The sequence below is a fragment of the Macaca fascicularis genome, chromosome 7, assembly GCF_037993035.2.
Source record: "Macaca fascicularis isolate 582-1 chromosome 7, T2T-MFA8v1.1".
NCBI classification, from domain to species: Eukaryota; Metazoa; Chordata; class Mammalia; order Primates; family Cercopithecidae; genus Macaca; species Macaca fascicularis.
In genome coordinates this window covers 25645771-25663093 of record NC_088381.1, presented here as the reverse complement: position 1 = coordinate 25663093, position 17323 = coordinate 25645771, and the positions used below count along the sequence as shown (strand labels likewise).

The window sequence follows — 17323 nt, the reverse complement described above, 5'->3', positions numbered from 1 at the left end:
TAAGTTCTACACTTAATATGGTAATTTTGAATATAAACTGGATATTGAATGATAGGGAATTATTATTAATCTTTTTTTTTTTCTTTTTTGAGACAAACTCACTCTGTCGCCCAGGCTGGAGTGTAGTGGCACAATCTTGGCTCACTGCAACTTCCTCCTCCCAGGTGCAAGCGATTCTCCTGCCTAAGGCTCCTGAGTATCTGGGATTACAGGCATGCGCCACCATGCCTGGATAATTTTTGCATTTTTAGTAGAGACGGGATTTCTCCATGTTGGCCAGGCTGGTCTCAAACTCCTAACCTCAGGTGATCCACCTGCCTCAGCCTCCCAAAGTGCTGGGATTATAGGCACAAGCCACCATGCCTGGCAAATATTATTAATCTTATATGTAACAATGATGTAATTATATAGGAGAATGTTCTTATTTTTAGGAAATACACATAGCTGCATTTAGGGGTGATGTGTCATGGTATCTGAATCCTCCTTTCAACTGATACAGGGAACACACACATACATACAATCAAACCTGATAGTGGGTATATACATGTCCACTGTACTATTATTTCAATTTTATGTATGCTTGAAATTTATCATAATAAAACATTGAGAAGAAAAGACTGTTAGGGAAAAATATTTGTATTTATGGGTGAGAACACATTATTGTCACAAATACAACTTAAAAGAGCTATGACCAAAAAGATCTCAATTTAAGTAATTACTAAAAAAGAATCAAGCTTGTAATTTCTCTTCTTGGAACTTGGAATTCTTTCTTTCGGTTTTTTTGTTTATTTTTATTTTATTTATTTTATTTTATTTTTTTTTGAGACAGAGTCTTGCTCTGTTGCCCAGGCTGGAGTGCAATGGTGCGATCTCGGTTCACTGCAACCTCCACCTCCCTGGTTCAAGAGATTCTCCTGCCTCAGCCTCCTGAGTAGCTGGGATTACAGGTGCCCACTACCATGCCTGGCTAATTTTTTTTTTTGTATTTTTCGTAGAGACAGAGTTTTACCACGTTGACCAGGCTGGTCTCGAACTCCTGACCTCAGGTGGTCCATCCACCTTGGCCTCCCAAAGTGCCGGGATTACAGGCGTGAGCCACTGCGCCAGCCGGAATTATTTTTTAAAGAATAAAATTTCAAAGATATTCATTGCAGAATTGCTTAAAATAGTGTTATTTCTGCAATACTCTGAATGTATAACAATAATGGCATGAATTATGGTGCACTGGTACATTCAATGAGGAATTATTACACAGCCACTAAAATAATTAGTATTAGGCATATATTTTAAGACTGGGCAATGTGATTCACACCTGTAATACCAATACTTTGGAAGGTTGAGGTGGGAAGATTGCAAGACCAGCCTGGACAACATAGTGAGACCCCTGTCTCTACAAAAAAAAATATTTTAAATTTGTCAGGAACAGTGGCAAGTACCTGAAGTCCCAGCCACTGAGGAGGCTAAGATGGGAAGATCACTTAAACCAAGGAGTTCAAGGCTGCAATAAGCTATAATGGTGCCACTGCACTCCAGTCTGGGTGACAGAGCAAGATCTTGTCTCTAAATATAAACAACCAACCAAACATTGACCTATGCTGCTATATAGATGCAAAAAGAATCCAAATCTATATCTATGCTTAACTACATAACATTTGTGGATTCATGTGGATAGAACTGGAAGTTTACATGGAAATGCTACCTATTTGAAAAGCGGTTTTTCCCCTTTATTTCATTTTTTCTTTATTTTGAATTCTGCCAATGATTTTGCGTAATAGTAATGTTTTTTTTTAATGGTATGGGAAGAAATCCTTTATCATGTGACACCATATAACAGCTGCCTAACCACACAATGTAGAAATGAATAAAGATGGCTCAGAAATAGAGTGTACTAGTATTAGTGACTCAACTAGTGACCATTATGACAAATGGAATAAAGTTTTGACTGATTTACAGGAGTTTTAAAATGCATTTTATATTGAGTAGTTATTTGTTTTCTTAAAACAATTATTGTATTGAACTAAAAATAAACTAGGTAGTTTGTTCACATAATAAATCTATATTCAAAGACATGCTTACAAATTTTCCACTTAGTCCATTTTTCTGTTCTCAGCATTACTACAAATGCCTCATTCTGTCATCACGTTGAATTCTTTAGCATCTTCTATATCATTTCCAGGGGCATCTCTGGGAAGTAGTGATGCCTATCTTCCCTCAGAAGCAAACTGATAACCCCAATGTACCCACAATTCACACTTATTCCCTTCTCTGAGGTGTGCTGCTTTTTGGCACATCAGAAAAAACACACTACTAGGATTTGAAAAACTAAGTTCTGGGCCTGGTTAGGTCATAAACTACAGAAACCTTAGGTCATATATCCTTCCCCAGTTTGGGGAAGTTTGTTTCTCCACTACAAAAAAAAAAAAAATCATATTTCCTTGGTCTTTTGTATTCCTTTACTATTTCATTTATCTTCATGATAACCCTTAAATTTAAGCAAGGCAGCATTATGCTCATTTTATAGAAGAAATTCAATCTCAAAAAGGATATAGTCTCCCAAAGATCCCACAAGTAGTAATATATCAGGCAGAGCTAAACTCACACACTCTTACTCAAGATCCTAGTACTGGTACATGCTGTACTAATAAGTTTGCTAAAATGGATGAAGCAGCAATTTCTCAGGTCCCTTCCAATGATCCTGTTCTCTGCTTCTACTTGCTATTTTTTCTCTCTTCTCTCAACTAGTATTAACATCTGAAACTATGTATAAAATCCCCAAATTTCATTTACCATGGTTTTTTTTATTTAATTATTCTTTAAATTTTTCTAGTTCCATGTTAAATCCAGAGAAATTACTTTTTCGAAAGTTTCCACTATTGCCTCCCTCTCTGAAGGCCATGGGACTTACCTATTTATCAAAGCAGAAATTCCCAACATTTTGTAAACACCACTAATTACTTTTTATAACTGTAAAGGCAATTATTCCATACTTAAAACCAATTCAAAATAAAATAAATCCTCAATACTTCTTATTCCCTGGGGTAGTAATTTTAATTAGATTCTATTGATTCGTTATTTTCTCCTATGTGCCTTTATTTGGGAAATATTGTTAGTCTACCTTACGATTGAGTCTCTTTCCCTAACAAGAAAATGTCAGTCTTAAGAGTCAGGAAAGCTTTTACTTTCACTATCACATATGAAGAATGAACTAAACACCTAACTTGGAAAGGAAAACTTAAATGAGGGATTCAGGACACTTCCCAAGGGGTCTTATGACCAATTTAAAAGTTGGTGTGATGTGTCTAAAATAACAAATTAACTTTTACTTAAAATAAAGGTACAGATGTGTTGATAGTCATGGTAACATGTACATATGAAATATGCCTAAACTAAATTAAAAGAAAACAAAATACGGTCCATGGCAATCTTGAAAATTCAGGGAGCTCAATAAATATTAAGAGTATGCTCTCACAATGAGAGCATGAAACACTTGGTAATTAACATAATTTAATATGCAAAAATGAGAAAATATACAGGATGAGGGATGAGGAGTACACATAGGAAATTTTTGTGATTTTCTTCATTTTGATTTTATTGCTTTCTTGTCTTCAGGAGGGAAGATTTTGACTTCAAAAGTAACAAAATATTTAAGAAGGGAATTCACATCTTTCTGTTCTAAATTATATTCTTGCACTCTTTTCTCAGCAGTTCATGTTTCTGGATAAAGTTTATGATTACTGAAAAGTGTCAATGTTTCTACAATGGAAATTTTGCCTTTGGGAATGCTCTTAATATTTATCATATCAAAGTGATGGCCTTTCGGCAATCTGAATTCCTTTGGCTCCTGACGTGTTTCAGTAGTTTCCACCTGCACGGAAGACAGAGGATCTTTGGAATCAACATACACATATTTTAGAAATGACAGCAGCTTGTCATGTTTACGAGCAATCTCTCCCTTCATTTCTTGATAGACTCTAATCCGCTCTGACAGGAGGCTGTAGGTAGAGGGGTGCCTGGGAGCGGGAGAGAGATTCTTGTTGCCGACTTCCCGTTCGCTCGGTTCTCTTGAAATTCCTATCCCGCGAGTCACCGCAGCCCCCATCTCCTCATAACATGGTGCCCTCGGTTTCACAGTAACGTATTTTTTTAAAAAACCAGTCGTTGTTACCTTAATTTGGTCCCAAGGGTTGTAAAGGTAAGTTTATAATTCGTTGAACAACTAAGTAAGATTTAAGGCAACTCAACTGATAGCTGCATACCTAATTTGGGATATCCATAGAATTGTTTTGTCAGCTACAAATATAACAAGCATTAAGTGTAAACTGTGTTGCTGAAAAGTACTCCAAGTATCTTAGGAACACCCACCGCAATGTGTGGGCTAAATGCACACGTACAATGATAGCAGAAATAATACCTGTCATATAGGACGGGCATGTCAGCCTTTTCTCCGCGAAAGGCTTCTGATCCTAAGCTGTCTCTTACTTTCACCGGAATGAGACGCTTCCGGAGTCCGAAGCAAGGGAGGAGACTGCTCCCTTACCCAGGAGGCTGGAAACTGCTCGCTACGAGCGCAGTTTCTGACGCCCTTTGGCTGAGACCCGCAGCACCTGACGATGTCCCAGTTGCTACGTTTAGTTGCTAAGGCACCAACCGCTTCGGAGGAAAAGGGGGGCGGTGCAGTCTCTTTTGGAGTCGTAGCGAATCATCTAGAGGTCGAGATAATTGGTTCCGGCAGGAAACAGCTCCTCTAAGAGGGACGGGAAGGCGGAAAGAAGCTGAGACTGACGCCTCTGAGCCGCGGAGGATTGTGGGAGGAGGTTGTCTCCAATTTCTCCTCCCCCTCCCGGCCAAGATGTCTGACATGGAGGATGATTTCATGTGCGATGATGAGGAGGACTACGACCTGGTGAGGCGCAGGGAATGGAACTCTGGGGGTGGAGATGTGTCTAGTTTTCAGGGTCCGGTCTGGACCGGCCGCGGCCTCTCCCCATAGAGCATGTGCCGTTTCCAGCCTCTCTCAGTGCAGTGACAGGACTGGTTTACCTCCTCCCCGTTCCCGCACCGGGCCCGGGCCCTGCTTCTCCAGCATGGGGGAAGGGAGGTCAAAGCAGGCAGCGAAGGGGGTCCCGGGCCTTGCGCTCCGAGTCTGAGCGCCTCTTCGGTTTACACGGATGCCCCGGCCCCAGGCGTTCGGTCTCTGTGCCTCATGCCTCCCCACGGCGCGAGCCGCCTCGGTGACCATGCTGCGGTGTAGGCCCTGGCTTTGCCCTTTCGGGCCCAGCGTTCGGGCCCCCACTTCTTCACACTTGAACTGAGTGTTCAAATGTGCGAAATGCTAGGAGAAGTCTGAAAACTGGGGGGTCCTTACTGCTCCCAGGCCTGACCGCGAAACGCAACTTGTGAGTCTCCTAGAGACGTAGCTTAAATAGTCTTGTCCAGGGCCGGTTTTGGTCCGAGGTAAGTGTGTAGTGGAGAGTTCAGAGCAAGGATAACTGAAAAAAAGGTAGTTGAACTACTTTTTTAGTTCTTTATAAAGAAAAGCTGAGGAGGAGGTTTTGCATGTGGTGTTTTTGGGGGACGGGTGTAAGGTAATTGAACCCATAGCTTTTCCCTTAGAAATTTTCCAGTATACAAAGTTTAAAACAGCAACAGCATAGAAATAAACGAATTTATCTGACTGAATGGAGATTTTTAAAGATTCAGAGCTTCATTTATTAATGGATTTACAAGTTTGAATAACGTTTGCTGTTCAAAAACATCGTGTGGAAACTCTGAAAATTATCTTGACCCAGAATTAACGTCAACTTTGCTTTGTTTCTTTATTTTGGGGGTATTTCATATGGTTCTTTTATGGTGATGCTGCATTATCATAAAGTTACAAAATATATGTTTTGGGACGTCTGACTCATTTTAAGTGCCAGAGATTGTCAAAATATTAATACATTGTTTTGAATTAGTCTATAACTTCGTGTGTATTTTCAGTTTTTTGCGTTTTAAAATAAGGCACACTTTGCAAAAGGGAGAACGGAAATTCTCGCTATTATCTGAAAGCCATAGTAGAGATTTTTATAATTTTTAAAGTTAAATGTGGTTTCGCTAATAGTTATGGTTTCTACCTTACATTTTAGTTTGTGCAAGCCAGTTGTAGGCAGTGACTTCAGTTCATTAATATGTATCTATCCATTTTTACTTATTACCTGTTTATTCATATTACAGGTGTTTTCTTTTAAATGTTTCTTTTAAATGTGCTTGTATTTTTTTAATTGATTCATAGTATTTTGTACATATTTATGGGGGGTTTTGTTACATGCACAGGATATGTAATGATCAAGTCGGTATTTAGTATATCCATCACCTTGTGTTTTTATCATTTCTGTGTCTTGGGAATATTTAAAGTCATCTCTTCTAGATATTTTGAAATATAAAATACGTTTTAACCATAGTCACCCTCCCCCGCTATTAAACATTAGAACTTATTCCTTCTATCTAACTGTTGGTTTGTACACCTTAACCAACTTCTCTTACTTCCCCACTCCTCTTTCCCCCGACACCCTTCCTATCATTCTACTTTCTACCACCATGAAATCAACTTCTTTTGCTCCCACATCTAAGTGAGAACATGTGATAATTGTCTTTCTGCGCCTGGCTTATTTCACTTAACCTAAATCTCCAGATCTACGTTGCTGCAAATTGACAGATTTCATTCTTTTTATAGCCAAATAATATTCTATTATGTATATATACCACATTTTCTTCATCCATTTATCCATTGCTGGACACTTAGATTGATTCCCTGTCTTTGCTGTTATGAGTAATGCTGCAGTGAACATGGAGTGCAGGTATCCCTTTAATAGACCTATTTTCTTTCCTTTGGATAAACCCAGGAGTGGATTGCAGGATCTTATGGTAGTTCTACTTCTAGTTTTTGAGAAATCTCCATAATGGCTATACTAATTTACATCTCCATCAAAGGTGTAGAAGAGTTCTGTTTTCTCCACTTTCTTGCCAGCATTCTATTATTTTTGGTCTTTTTGATGAATAACCATTCTAATTGTGGTTTTGATTTGCATTTCTTTGATGGTAGTGATATTGAGCTTTTTTTTTTCATGTATATGTCGGCCACTTGTATGTCTTCTTTATTTATTTACGCATGTGTATATTTTTAGAGATGGGATTTTGCTGTGTTACCCAGGCTGGGCCCAAACTCCTGGGCCCAACCAATCATCCCGCCTCAGCCTCTTAACTAGCTGAGACTACTGGCACTTGCCACCGTGCCCAGCTGTATGTCATCTCTTGAGAAATTGCATTTGTATTATTAGTTTGTGTTTGTAGATGTTTCTGCTTATCTCCTTCCTAAACAATAGTCTGTTGGATACATAACTTATTAGCGCTGTGATTAAGTTGATCATCTTTGAGAATGTAATATAGTAATAGCAGTGAGAATCTTTTTGTCTCGTGAAGTACTTGATTAACTTTTGCAAGATTTTTTATTAAACATACAATGTTTTAACTTGGCCATGTTTTCCCAGCCTTTTAGGGCCTACACTACATGAGCAGTATAACGAAGTTGAATATATAATTGCTTTAACTTTTTTTTTTGAAACGGAGTCTCACTCTGCTGCCCAGGCTAGAGAACAGTGGCACAATCTCAGCTCACTGCAACCTCTGCCTCCCAGGTTCGAGCAATTCTCCTGCCTCAGCCTCCTTAGTAGCTGAGATTACAGGCGCCTGCCACTATACCCGGCTAATTTTTTGTGTTTTTATTAGAGGCGGGGTTTTACCATGTTGGTCAGGCTGGTCTCGAACTCCTGACCTCAAGTGATCTGCCCCCCCCCCCCCCCCCCGCCCCCCGCCCGGCCTTCCAAAGTGCTGGGATTACAGGTGTTAGTCACCACAACCAGCTGTGTCTTAACTTTTTTATGTCTTAAAGTAAGATTTTGCACTACTACATAATAAAATGAAATGTTGGAGTTTTCTGTTGGGTTTTTTGTTTTTCTTCCCCTAGCATTCTATTAAATAACTCTTCCTCCCCCATCTGTCTCTCATCAGGTGTCTAATTGTAAAATTATTTATGATTAATTTACTAACAGTTAAAACTTTTGGTGGCATAAAATTTGTTTAGTAATTTGTTTTTCATTTCCTTAAATCATATATTTAAAAAAAAAAAAGATTAATGAAGGAGGTTACCATTTCATGCTTACCTTTTGCCAAAAGAGTTTTTCTTTTTTTAAAATACTTATTTTGTCTGGGATTTTTTTTTTCTGTTTATTAGTATTTTAAAAAATCTGCAGAATTGACTTGCTTTCTCAAGATTTATTTTTATAAAAAACGTATTTTTTTTTGAAAATTGATTATCACCTCGTTTTAGTTAAAGTGTTAACTGAGAGCCATGAGTATTGCTGACCACAGTGATACTCAGCATATCTTTATTAGTCGTCCATTGATATATTTTAACACCCTAAATCACTTTGTTCTTCCCCAATCTGGTAGAAATAGGTAGTTAGGATACCAACTGAAAAATTAACTCTGTTTCTAAAACTGTACTGTTTTTACCCAATAGAGTAAATAATGATTTCTGCCCAAGAAGGATCTAAAATAAAACAAACATTTTTTTTTTTTAAAGAGAGAAATGAATGTAAAAGAAATACAACATACATGTATGGTCATGTGTGTTCTAAGATCTGTTTGATTTTTAGAGGCAGAAGCAGGCATTTCTAAACATAGTAATCTGTGGTAGGCGATGGTGCTAATAAATGACATTTAATGCAATGCTAATTTTACAGGTTTATAGATTATTTGCTGATCCATGATACTAAATAGTAACCATAGTGCCATTCATTAAGTAGGTAAGGCCATTGATAAACTGTTTTAATTCCACAGTCCAATCGTTCTACCATGAAACTTCTAATAATCTTTTTAGAAAGGATTTAAGACAAATTGACTTTATACCAAAAATTATTCTTCAGTAAGTCCTGTTATATGTAGGGTATTATATATTTGAATATATATATATGTTTTTTTGAGGTGAAGTTGTGCTCTGTCGCCCAGGCTGGAGTGCAGTGGCGTGATCTCGACTCACTGCGACCTCTGCCTCCCGGGTTCAAGTGATTCTCTTGCCTCAGCCTCCTGAATAGCTGAGACCACAGGTGCCCGCCACCATGCCCAGCTAATTTTTATATTTTAGTAGAAACAGGGTTTCACTATGTTGGCCAGGCTGGTCTCGAACTCCTGACCTCAGGTGATCGACATTCCTCGCCCTCCCGAAGTGCTGAGATTACAGGCGTGAGCCACCATGCCCAGCCTGTATTTGGATATAATTATTTAAATGTATTACAAGGAAAACATTGTCTAAAAGTTAGAATAATTCCACTTGGTTAAATATATGACCAGCTGTGAGCCTCATTATATTCCCCTAGTCAAGCTCATCGTTGGGATTAGGGAATAAATGTTTCCTAGTATTGTTTTTCTTGTCTTAATATATAGCAGTTTTATTTATTTTTTTTTTAACTTTTAGGTTCAAGGGTACGTGTGCAGGTTAGTTATATAGATAAGCTCTTATTACAAGAGTTTATTATACAGATTATTTCATCACCCAGGTACTAAGCCAAGTACCCAATAGTTATTTTTTCTGCTCCTCTTCCTCCTCCCACCCTTCACCCTCAAGTAGGCCCTTGTGTCTGTTCCCTTCTTTGTGTTAATGAATTCTCATCATTTAGTTCCCACTTGTAACAGAGAACATGCAGTGTTTGGTTTTCTGTTCCTGCATTAGTTTGCTAGGAGTAATGGCCTCCAGCTCTACCCATGTTCCCATTATTTTTTATGGTATAGCAGTTTTAATGCTCTGCATTTTTACTACTTTTTCTTTTTTGTGTGTGTGTAGTGGGGAGGAAAATGAATCTTAGCTACAGGATCTCTTACAGACTCTCGTATTTGTCACCCTTTTAATAAGATCAGTAGAAAGATGATGGTCAATTGCCAGTGCTATGTACATAGTGAACATGTATCCAGTATAAATGTTAAGTTCCAGAAATGTCAAAGACAGTATGATCCATATTATCCCAATTTTGTTAGGTGGGAAAAATATAGAAAAATATCTGGAAATAAATTATCAATGGTTTTAATGGTTTTTTTTGTTTTTTGTTTTTTGAGACAGAGTCTTACTCTGTTGCCCAGGCTGGAGTGCAGTGGTGCAGTTCTCTGCCTCAGCCTTCCAAATGACTGGGATTACAGGCGCAAGCCACTACGCCTGGCTGATTTTTGTATTTTTAGTAGAGACGGGTTTCACCTTGTTGGCTAGGTTGGTCTCGAACTCCCGACCTCAGATGATCCACCCACCTCAGCCTCCCAAAGTGTTGGGATTACAGGTGTGAGCCATCGCGCCCGTCCGGTTTTAATTTTTTTTAATTTGTTTTTGTCTGGCAGACTTTTCACAGGGAACCTATATTGCTTTTATTACTGGGGGTGGGCAGGTTGCAGGGTGTAAATGATGAGCAAAAATGTTACTTTAGAGGCCAGAGAGTGACTCTGTCACTCTTTTTAAAATAGATAATACACGCACATGGTTCAAAACCAGAAAATATAAAAATATGTGCATCAAAGTTTTTTCCTCCATTCTCTTCTTCATCTGTCTGGTTCCCATTCTCGGTAGATAACCAAATATAGATTCTTATTCATCCTCTCTTTTTTTATTTTTTTAACATTGATATAGCATATTATAAATCTTGCTCTGTGCTTTTTAATTTATCTGAGAGATTATTCTGTATTAAGTATGCAAGGAGCTTACTTTTTTTATGGCTGCATTGATTGTATGTATGTACCATCCTTTATTTAAACAGTTCTGTATTGATAAGAATTTGGCCTGTTTTCAATATTTTGAAAAAACAATGTGCAGCTTATTTTTAAAAAATAAGCTAGCCAGATTTTTTCCTTTTTGTAGATGTAGTTGAAAATTAAGAATCAGGTTTGATAAATAAGTTGAGCCATTAAATTTTATGCTGCTGTTTCAGGATACAAACACACGACTCTGGTGAAGTTGGTTTTCTTGAGGATTTCAGAAGCATTACTTGTTGTAATCCATATCAGTATCATTGGAATAATTTTACTTCACCTTAAAGCTACTACTTCAAAGAAAAATATTGATTTGGAACTTAAATTGGCAACTTTTCAAAAAGGCCTGTTGTATTACCTCATTAGTGTACCTTGTATAATGAAATTGGAGAGGTTCAAACAAGGATAGCTAAAACAATGGGAGACAACTTTTACATGCTAAGAATAAAATAAAGTTATATACATTTAAGTAATAATAAACTTAATGATTATTTAATAAGCATAAATAAATTTAATAAAAAATAAACTTAAGACTTCACTGGCAACTTAAATCTGTAAACTACAACTATCCAACAAAGTGAATTTGTACTTGTACATTATATCCCGAAATGAACATATGGACCTTAGTGGGAATTAGAAACTTCCTACAGGGTTCAACCCCCAAATTTGACACAAGAGGAACTAAAGCATAGAGAATGAGTGATTACCTAAATTTACAGGACAAATTTGTGGGAGAGTCAGAACTAGAGCCCAGGTTTTATAGTAGCTCTTTTAGGATGCTAAAACACAAATGTGATTTTATGATAGCTCTACTTGGGAAATATAATTTGAACACTGAAAATTTAGGACAACTTTTTTTTTTTTTTTTTTTTTTTGAAACAGTTTCGTTCTTGTTGCCCACGCTGGAGCGCAGTGTCACTATCTTGGCTCACTGCAACCTCTGCCTCCCGGGTTCAAGCGATTCTCCTACCTCAGCCTCCTGAGTAGCTGAGATTACGGGCACGCGCCCCCATGCCCGGCTAATTTTTTTTGTATTTTTAGTAGAGACAGGGTTTCTCCATGTTGGTGAGGCTTGTCTTGAACTCTGGACCTCAGGTGATCCACCCCCGCTTAGCCTCCCAAAGTGCTGGTATTACAGGCGTTAGCTATCGTGCCCAGCAGACAGTTGTTTTGTTTTGTTTTGTTTTTTTAATTCTAACTTCATAGTTAACAAATCAGCACCCATTAACTTGTGTGAATTTTTTTAAATGCATAACTTTATCAGTAGCTAAACCATAAATGGCTACCTAGGATTCAAATCATGTCTGGTTTTTAAGGATAATGAAACACTGCCCACACCTTTTAGTGTGCCCAGCATCTGGTCAGCTGTTAGACAAGGCTCAGAAAGCATTGTTAATGGTAAGTGTTGTTTTCCTAAAGTACATTTCTTAGGACTTCTATTGGCAATAGATACAAGAGTAAGTAAACGAACTATGGAACTGATCCTGTTCAGCAGTAGCTACATACCTGATATAGTCAAAATTGACCCTGGCTGCTGTGTGTTGTGTTATTTTAGAATGTTTACCCACCTTTTATTTTAATTAACCAAACACTAAGCCTTTTGTAATATCCCAGGCTGTCGGAATACACAGATGAATAAGAAAGTTCCTGCTTCTGAGAAGTTGACAATTTGGCCTGTTTTAACATACAGAACTCTATGGTAGAGAGATGCATGTCATATGGAAGCATGACGAAGAAAAAAAATTTAGTTTGCTAAGAAGAGTGACGCTAAGATGAGTTAATGAACACATTTCCCAGCAGTATTAGGGCAGGGAAGTATCTTAGGAGAAAAGCAGAAAGGTTGTTAGGAGGGAAAATGGTTTAGAATTCTAGCAAAAAGAGCAGTTTATGCCAAAGCAGAGATTTAAAATTATGTGACATGTTTGAGAAAGAGTAGATTTTGGTTGTGTGGATGGATCACAAATTTCTTGGGGGAATTATCAGGACATGAATAGGTTGAAACTATTATTGAACTTTAGGGGTTTTTTTTTTATTTTTAATCCCTTTTCCAACTGTTCTTGTAAAACAAGTGCTTGTTTATTTTTCATATATTAAACTCTTCATTTGTTTTTAAAGCATTCTTTATATACTAATTAAAATTTCACTTTCTCTTCTGTTAAAAAAACATTTAAACTTTTACAAATTATTATCTCTTTTTCATTTGACGTAACTATTTCAGTTTAGCAATACTTACTTAGTACTTCTAGATTTCCTATTCTGAGTTTACGGCATCATGTGTTAGTCAACTCGGAAGTTGACTTTGATAGTCATTATGGATCACTTTATTTTCCTTTATCTTGTGCCCATATGGGCACTTTTATTTTACCTCCCTAACATTGTTTAACATCTTCTGTGTTTATTCCATCATTTATTGTGTCCCCTGCCTTTTCTCCTCATTCTACTTCTTGGGATCAGGCCTTCACAGCTCCTGGCCAGACTTAAGATTATCCAATGGACTACCTCATTGCTACCAGAGTACTCTTCCAGAAACACAAATCTGATTATTTCCTTGTAAAATCTTTTAGAGGCTCTTTATTGAATCCAATCTCCTTGCAAGATTTCTGTTGTCCTCTTCCTCTGTTCAGTACCAGTTCATCTTTCATCAACCCTTTACATAACATCCTGTGCTTCAGCCCAAACTGTTCATACTATTTCAAGCTTCCTTGCATTTACAGATTAATTGCTTTATTTCAGCTGCCCTTCCCCATTGCTGGCGATTCCTATTCATACTTTTATACCTGACTTGGGTATCTTTTTCCTTCCTCTAACTTAGAAGTAGTTGATTACTCCTTTTTGAGATGCCAGTGGACTTAGTATGTGTGTCTATTATTTATTATATTATATTACAGTTTTGTTTGCATATCTGTTCCTTAATAGACCATGAGTACCTTGAGGGGAAGAGTTGTTAATTTGAATTTGTGTGAGCAATAATTAATTGCTGGCATATATTAAAGATCATGATTGTTGAGTATAAAGAGTAGAAGCACCTAAACAATAGAATTTTTCTTCCAAAGACTTCAAAACATTAGTTTGAAAAATTATGCCTGTGTAATAACTGAAGAATAATTTGCAGTAGTGCACAGCTTGTGATAATTGATGCAGTGGGGTGCAAATGATGGATTAGTGATGTCATGATGGCTGGTTCAAGCCATACGAACATGGCATTGCAGATCATAACAAGGGACTGCCTATTTGTAGTCTATCGGTAGAATATCAGTTGTGCCAATTCTCATGTATATTTATATTGTAGCAATAACATTTGTTTTAAGAGTTGAATTGCAATTATGCAAAAACATTATACATGCCATTTCTTAATCCATATGATATGAAAAACCAAAAGAATATAGTCACAAAATGTAGAGGGCTGAATCAAATCTTGTCTCAGTCATTGTTTTGTTTTGGTTTTTGGTTTTTGGTTTTTGGTTTTTTTTTTGGAGTTGTAACATCTAAAGTTTAGAAATCTCTATCTGAAATCTATCAGGTCCCAGAAGTTACAGGTAACTAGTCTTATTTTAAGTATTCCATGACTGAATGACAAGACACTGTGTGAAAAATGACAGGAAATGTCAAGGATCCTGTTTTTAACAGTGTTATAATTGGTTCAGTAATTTCTAGAAAATTGAAGTTAATCTCTTCCCTTTCTAAAATACTGTTTCTCATTTGCTAGGAAGCTTCAAAACACTAGTCCTACTGTTGTCACGTATACCTTTCAGCTTCTACTTTCCTCTTCTCAAAACCTGACCTAATTGTTTTTTCTAATTTGTTTTGAGCCAAGAAACCAAAAATAAATGGACTCTGAATTTTTACTTTGTGATCAACATAAATCAGAAATACTTTTCATTTTACTTCCAGGTTCAAGGCTGCATTCTGAAGGTTTAGGTTGCAAAAAAAAAATAATTCTCTGGTTCAGCGAGCTATTCCTCTATCTTTTTCAACGATGTTAAGTGAAGTTTTTATTTTAGTTATTGTATGATAAATCATATATGGTAAATCCGTTTGTATTTGTTCCAACTTAATAAAACAATTAGAAAAGAGCTGATTTCCAAAAGCATAGAGTAGGTTTTATAGCTGTGATTCTTTACTCCAAGTCTTCCCTAAAGAATACCCTTAGGCTGAGATCTGAAATGATATGCAGTAGTTAACCAGATGAAGAGAGGTAGAGGTAGAGGTGGAAAGAGACAGGAATAACACATAAAAGTGGGAGAATTTGGCACTTGTTAAGGCCATTGAGTTAAGGCCAGGATGGCTGCAGCAAAGTGAATGAGGGAGAACTTGATAGGATATAAGGCTGGACACCGGAGTCAAGTTTTGATTATTTTGCTCTGGGTTTTAAGAGGAATGGGAACCATTTTTGAGGAGAGGAATAAGATAATTTATATTTTGTGAGAATTATTTCACCTGCTTAACCATGAGGATGTTAGAACTTAAAAAGGAGAATGAGAAGGCTGTTAAAGTTTGTGGAGAGATGAAAGTAGTTGGGTAGGGTAGGGTGGTAGCAACCAGGGGGTTTGGGAGTGGATAGATTTGAGGTTTATTTTGAAGGTAGAGTCAATAAGGACTTTTATGTTCTAACAAATAGTTACCTTCCATTGTTTGTGTTGTTACTACATGTACTATTCTCTTTATCCTCTCTCGTTTTGTCTAGTGGGCAAACTTCCATTTATCTTTCAAAACCCAGCTTTGAAGCCATCACTGTCACAGCATCATTCTGTGTATGGTTGACTTGTTCATTCTTTACTAATTTCTCTTTTTTTTAGCTTGATCAGTTTCTTTGTTGTCAAGCCTAGATTACAAGGGTTAAGAAGTAAATGAGTAATTATGAAACTTACCACCTAGTTTCATCAAGTGATTTTCATATGTTAAACACAACGGAATTCCAGGTCTTAAATCTGTAAGACTGACAGACTCATGTCTTCACACGAGGAGGGAATTATCCTCCAGAGGGCGCACATTACAAAGCCACTCTTGATTACTGAAAAATTCATCTTGTGTTAATGTATTTTTGAGCTTTCGAATAACTTATACACAGCATACCTTTCTTCTCTCCTATGCTTTTATGAGACTGTAACATAATTTTTCCTAAATATCTCATAAAGAAATTTGTTACCTGTATTTGGATTTAGAAATAACTATAAAACTATTCTTGTCTTTTTGTGTTTGTTTCCAGGTACTATTCTTAATTTGATATATAAACTTGCCCTTTGTAATGACTTATAGCTGAGAAGGAAATAATCTTTATCTTATGACTCATAAGATAATGATTTCCATTACACCAATCCATGTGTATTTTGTAATCCTCGTTATTAGACTGAATGTCCTGGAACTGTGTAAAACTCTTGTTTACGCTACAAAATAGTTGTTTTATTCCAGTTTTCCCTTCTGCCTCATTTTTTTCCACTAAGAATTGAACTCATGTAATGGAAAGTCTCATAAAATTATATAAATCCGTTTTGTTTTATTTATTTTGATTTGTTATAAAGCTGATTAACATTAGTATAAACAGCTGTTGTATAGTGCACATAAAGCAAATATTCTTACTAACATAATTATATTTAGTGCTAGATGACTTTGCCATGTGTAGATTACCATCCTAGCTAGTTTTAAACCATGTTACAATAATGAAATTTAGACTTGAGGAATAGAAAAAAATTATAGAACCAAAGATTAATAATTAGAACACATCTACATTAGGTTTCCCTCAGATTTCATGACCAATGAAAGCTTAACCACTACAGAATTGGGGTCATTAACCAATATTAGGTCTTTGCATTCTTCTTTTATGTTGATTCTATAGAAATTTTAACTTTCATCTGGAAGAAAGAAATGATTATATTCTGCTATACACCCTCTTCCTTTCTTCAACCCCTGGTTTTATATAACAGTTGAATATCAGTGGCATTTTATGTATGTATTCAAGGTTGTTTTGTTTTGTAAAAATACGTGGTCTTTCTGTCTTAACAGCATTCACTTTTTACATTGCTATGTGTAGGGTTTTTTTTTTTTTCTTTTAATATTTCTTTCTTTCCAACACAGGAATACTCTGAAGATAGTAACTCCGAGCCAAATGTGGATTTGGAAAATCAGTACTATAATTCCAAAGCATTAAAAGAAGATGACCCAAAAGCAGCGTTAAGCAGTTTCCAAAAGGTTTATATTCTTTTCCATTTGATTCTGTGTGTTAATTTTTTTTTAATGATATGCTAGAACAAATAAGTCCCAGGTGATTTTATCTCAGAAATGTGTTTTGAATACTTAATTATCCTATCAGTTAGCATTAGGCAGCACAAGCATATGTTTCAAAAGGGTTATCCTGATGTTTTTTCCAATCAAGCTGTCTGTGGAGCAGGGCCATTGTCCTGAAAAGCTAGGATGGTTCTGGCAGAAGAACCACCAACATGATGGTCAATAGGTATTATCACTGCAGTCTTGTTTCTTTTGGGGTAAATTACACAGTTGAGGT

General features: G+C 36.7%; 2 protein-coding genes and 1 pseudogene across 7 annotated transcripts in view; 1 reads left to right on the top strand and 2 right to left on the bottom strand.

Annotated features, from left to right (window-relative positions):
• GALK2 (galactokinase 2) overlaps positions 1-4654 on the bottom strand; it is a 172791-nt gene extending 168137 nt beyond the window's left edge. For all 3 annotated transcript variants that reach the window (XM_005559508.5, XM_073995771.1, XM_073995774.1), the window contains exon 1: positions 4412-4654. In XM_005559508.5, coding sequence (XP_005559565.1) covers positions 4412-4431 — 20 coding nt within the window. In that variant the 5' untranslated portion in view covers positions 4432-4654. The remainder of the gene's footprint in view (positions 1-4411) is intronic.
• On the bottom strand, positions 3488-4236 carry LOC141407196 (NADH dehydrogenase [ubiquinone] 1 alpha subcomplex assembly factor 4 pseudogene; annotated as a pseudogene).
• Positions 4655-4813: 159 nt separating the features above from the next.
• The window catches only part of COPS2 (COP9 signalosome subunit 2), a 31379-nt gene continuing 18869 nt past the window's right edge, over positions 4814-17323 (top strand). For all 4 annotated transcript variants that reach the window (XR_012414963.1, XR_012414962.1, XM_005559513.5 and 1 more), the window contains exons 1-2: positions 4814-4903; positions 16897-17010. Coding sequence is in view for 2 of the 4 variants with exons in the window: in XM_005559513.5 (XP_005559570.1) it covers positions 4850-4903; positions 16897-17010 (168 nt within the window). In the remaining 2 variants the exon portion in view is untranslated. The remainder of the gene's footprint in view (positions 4904-16896; positions 17011-17323) is intronic.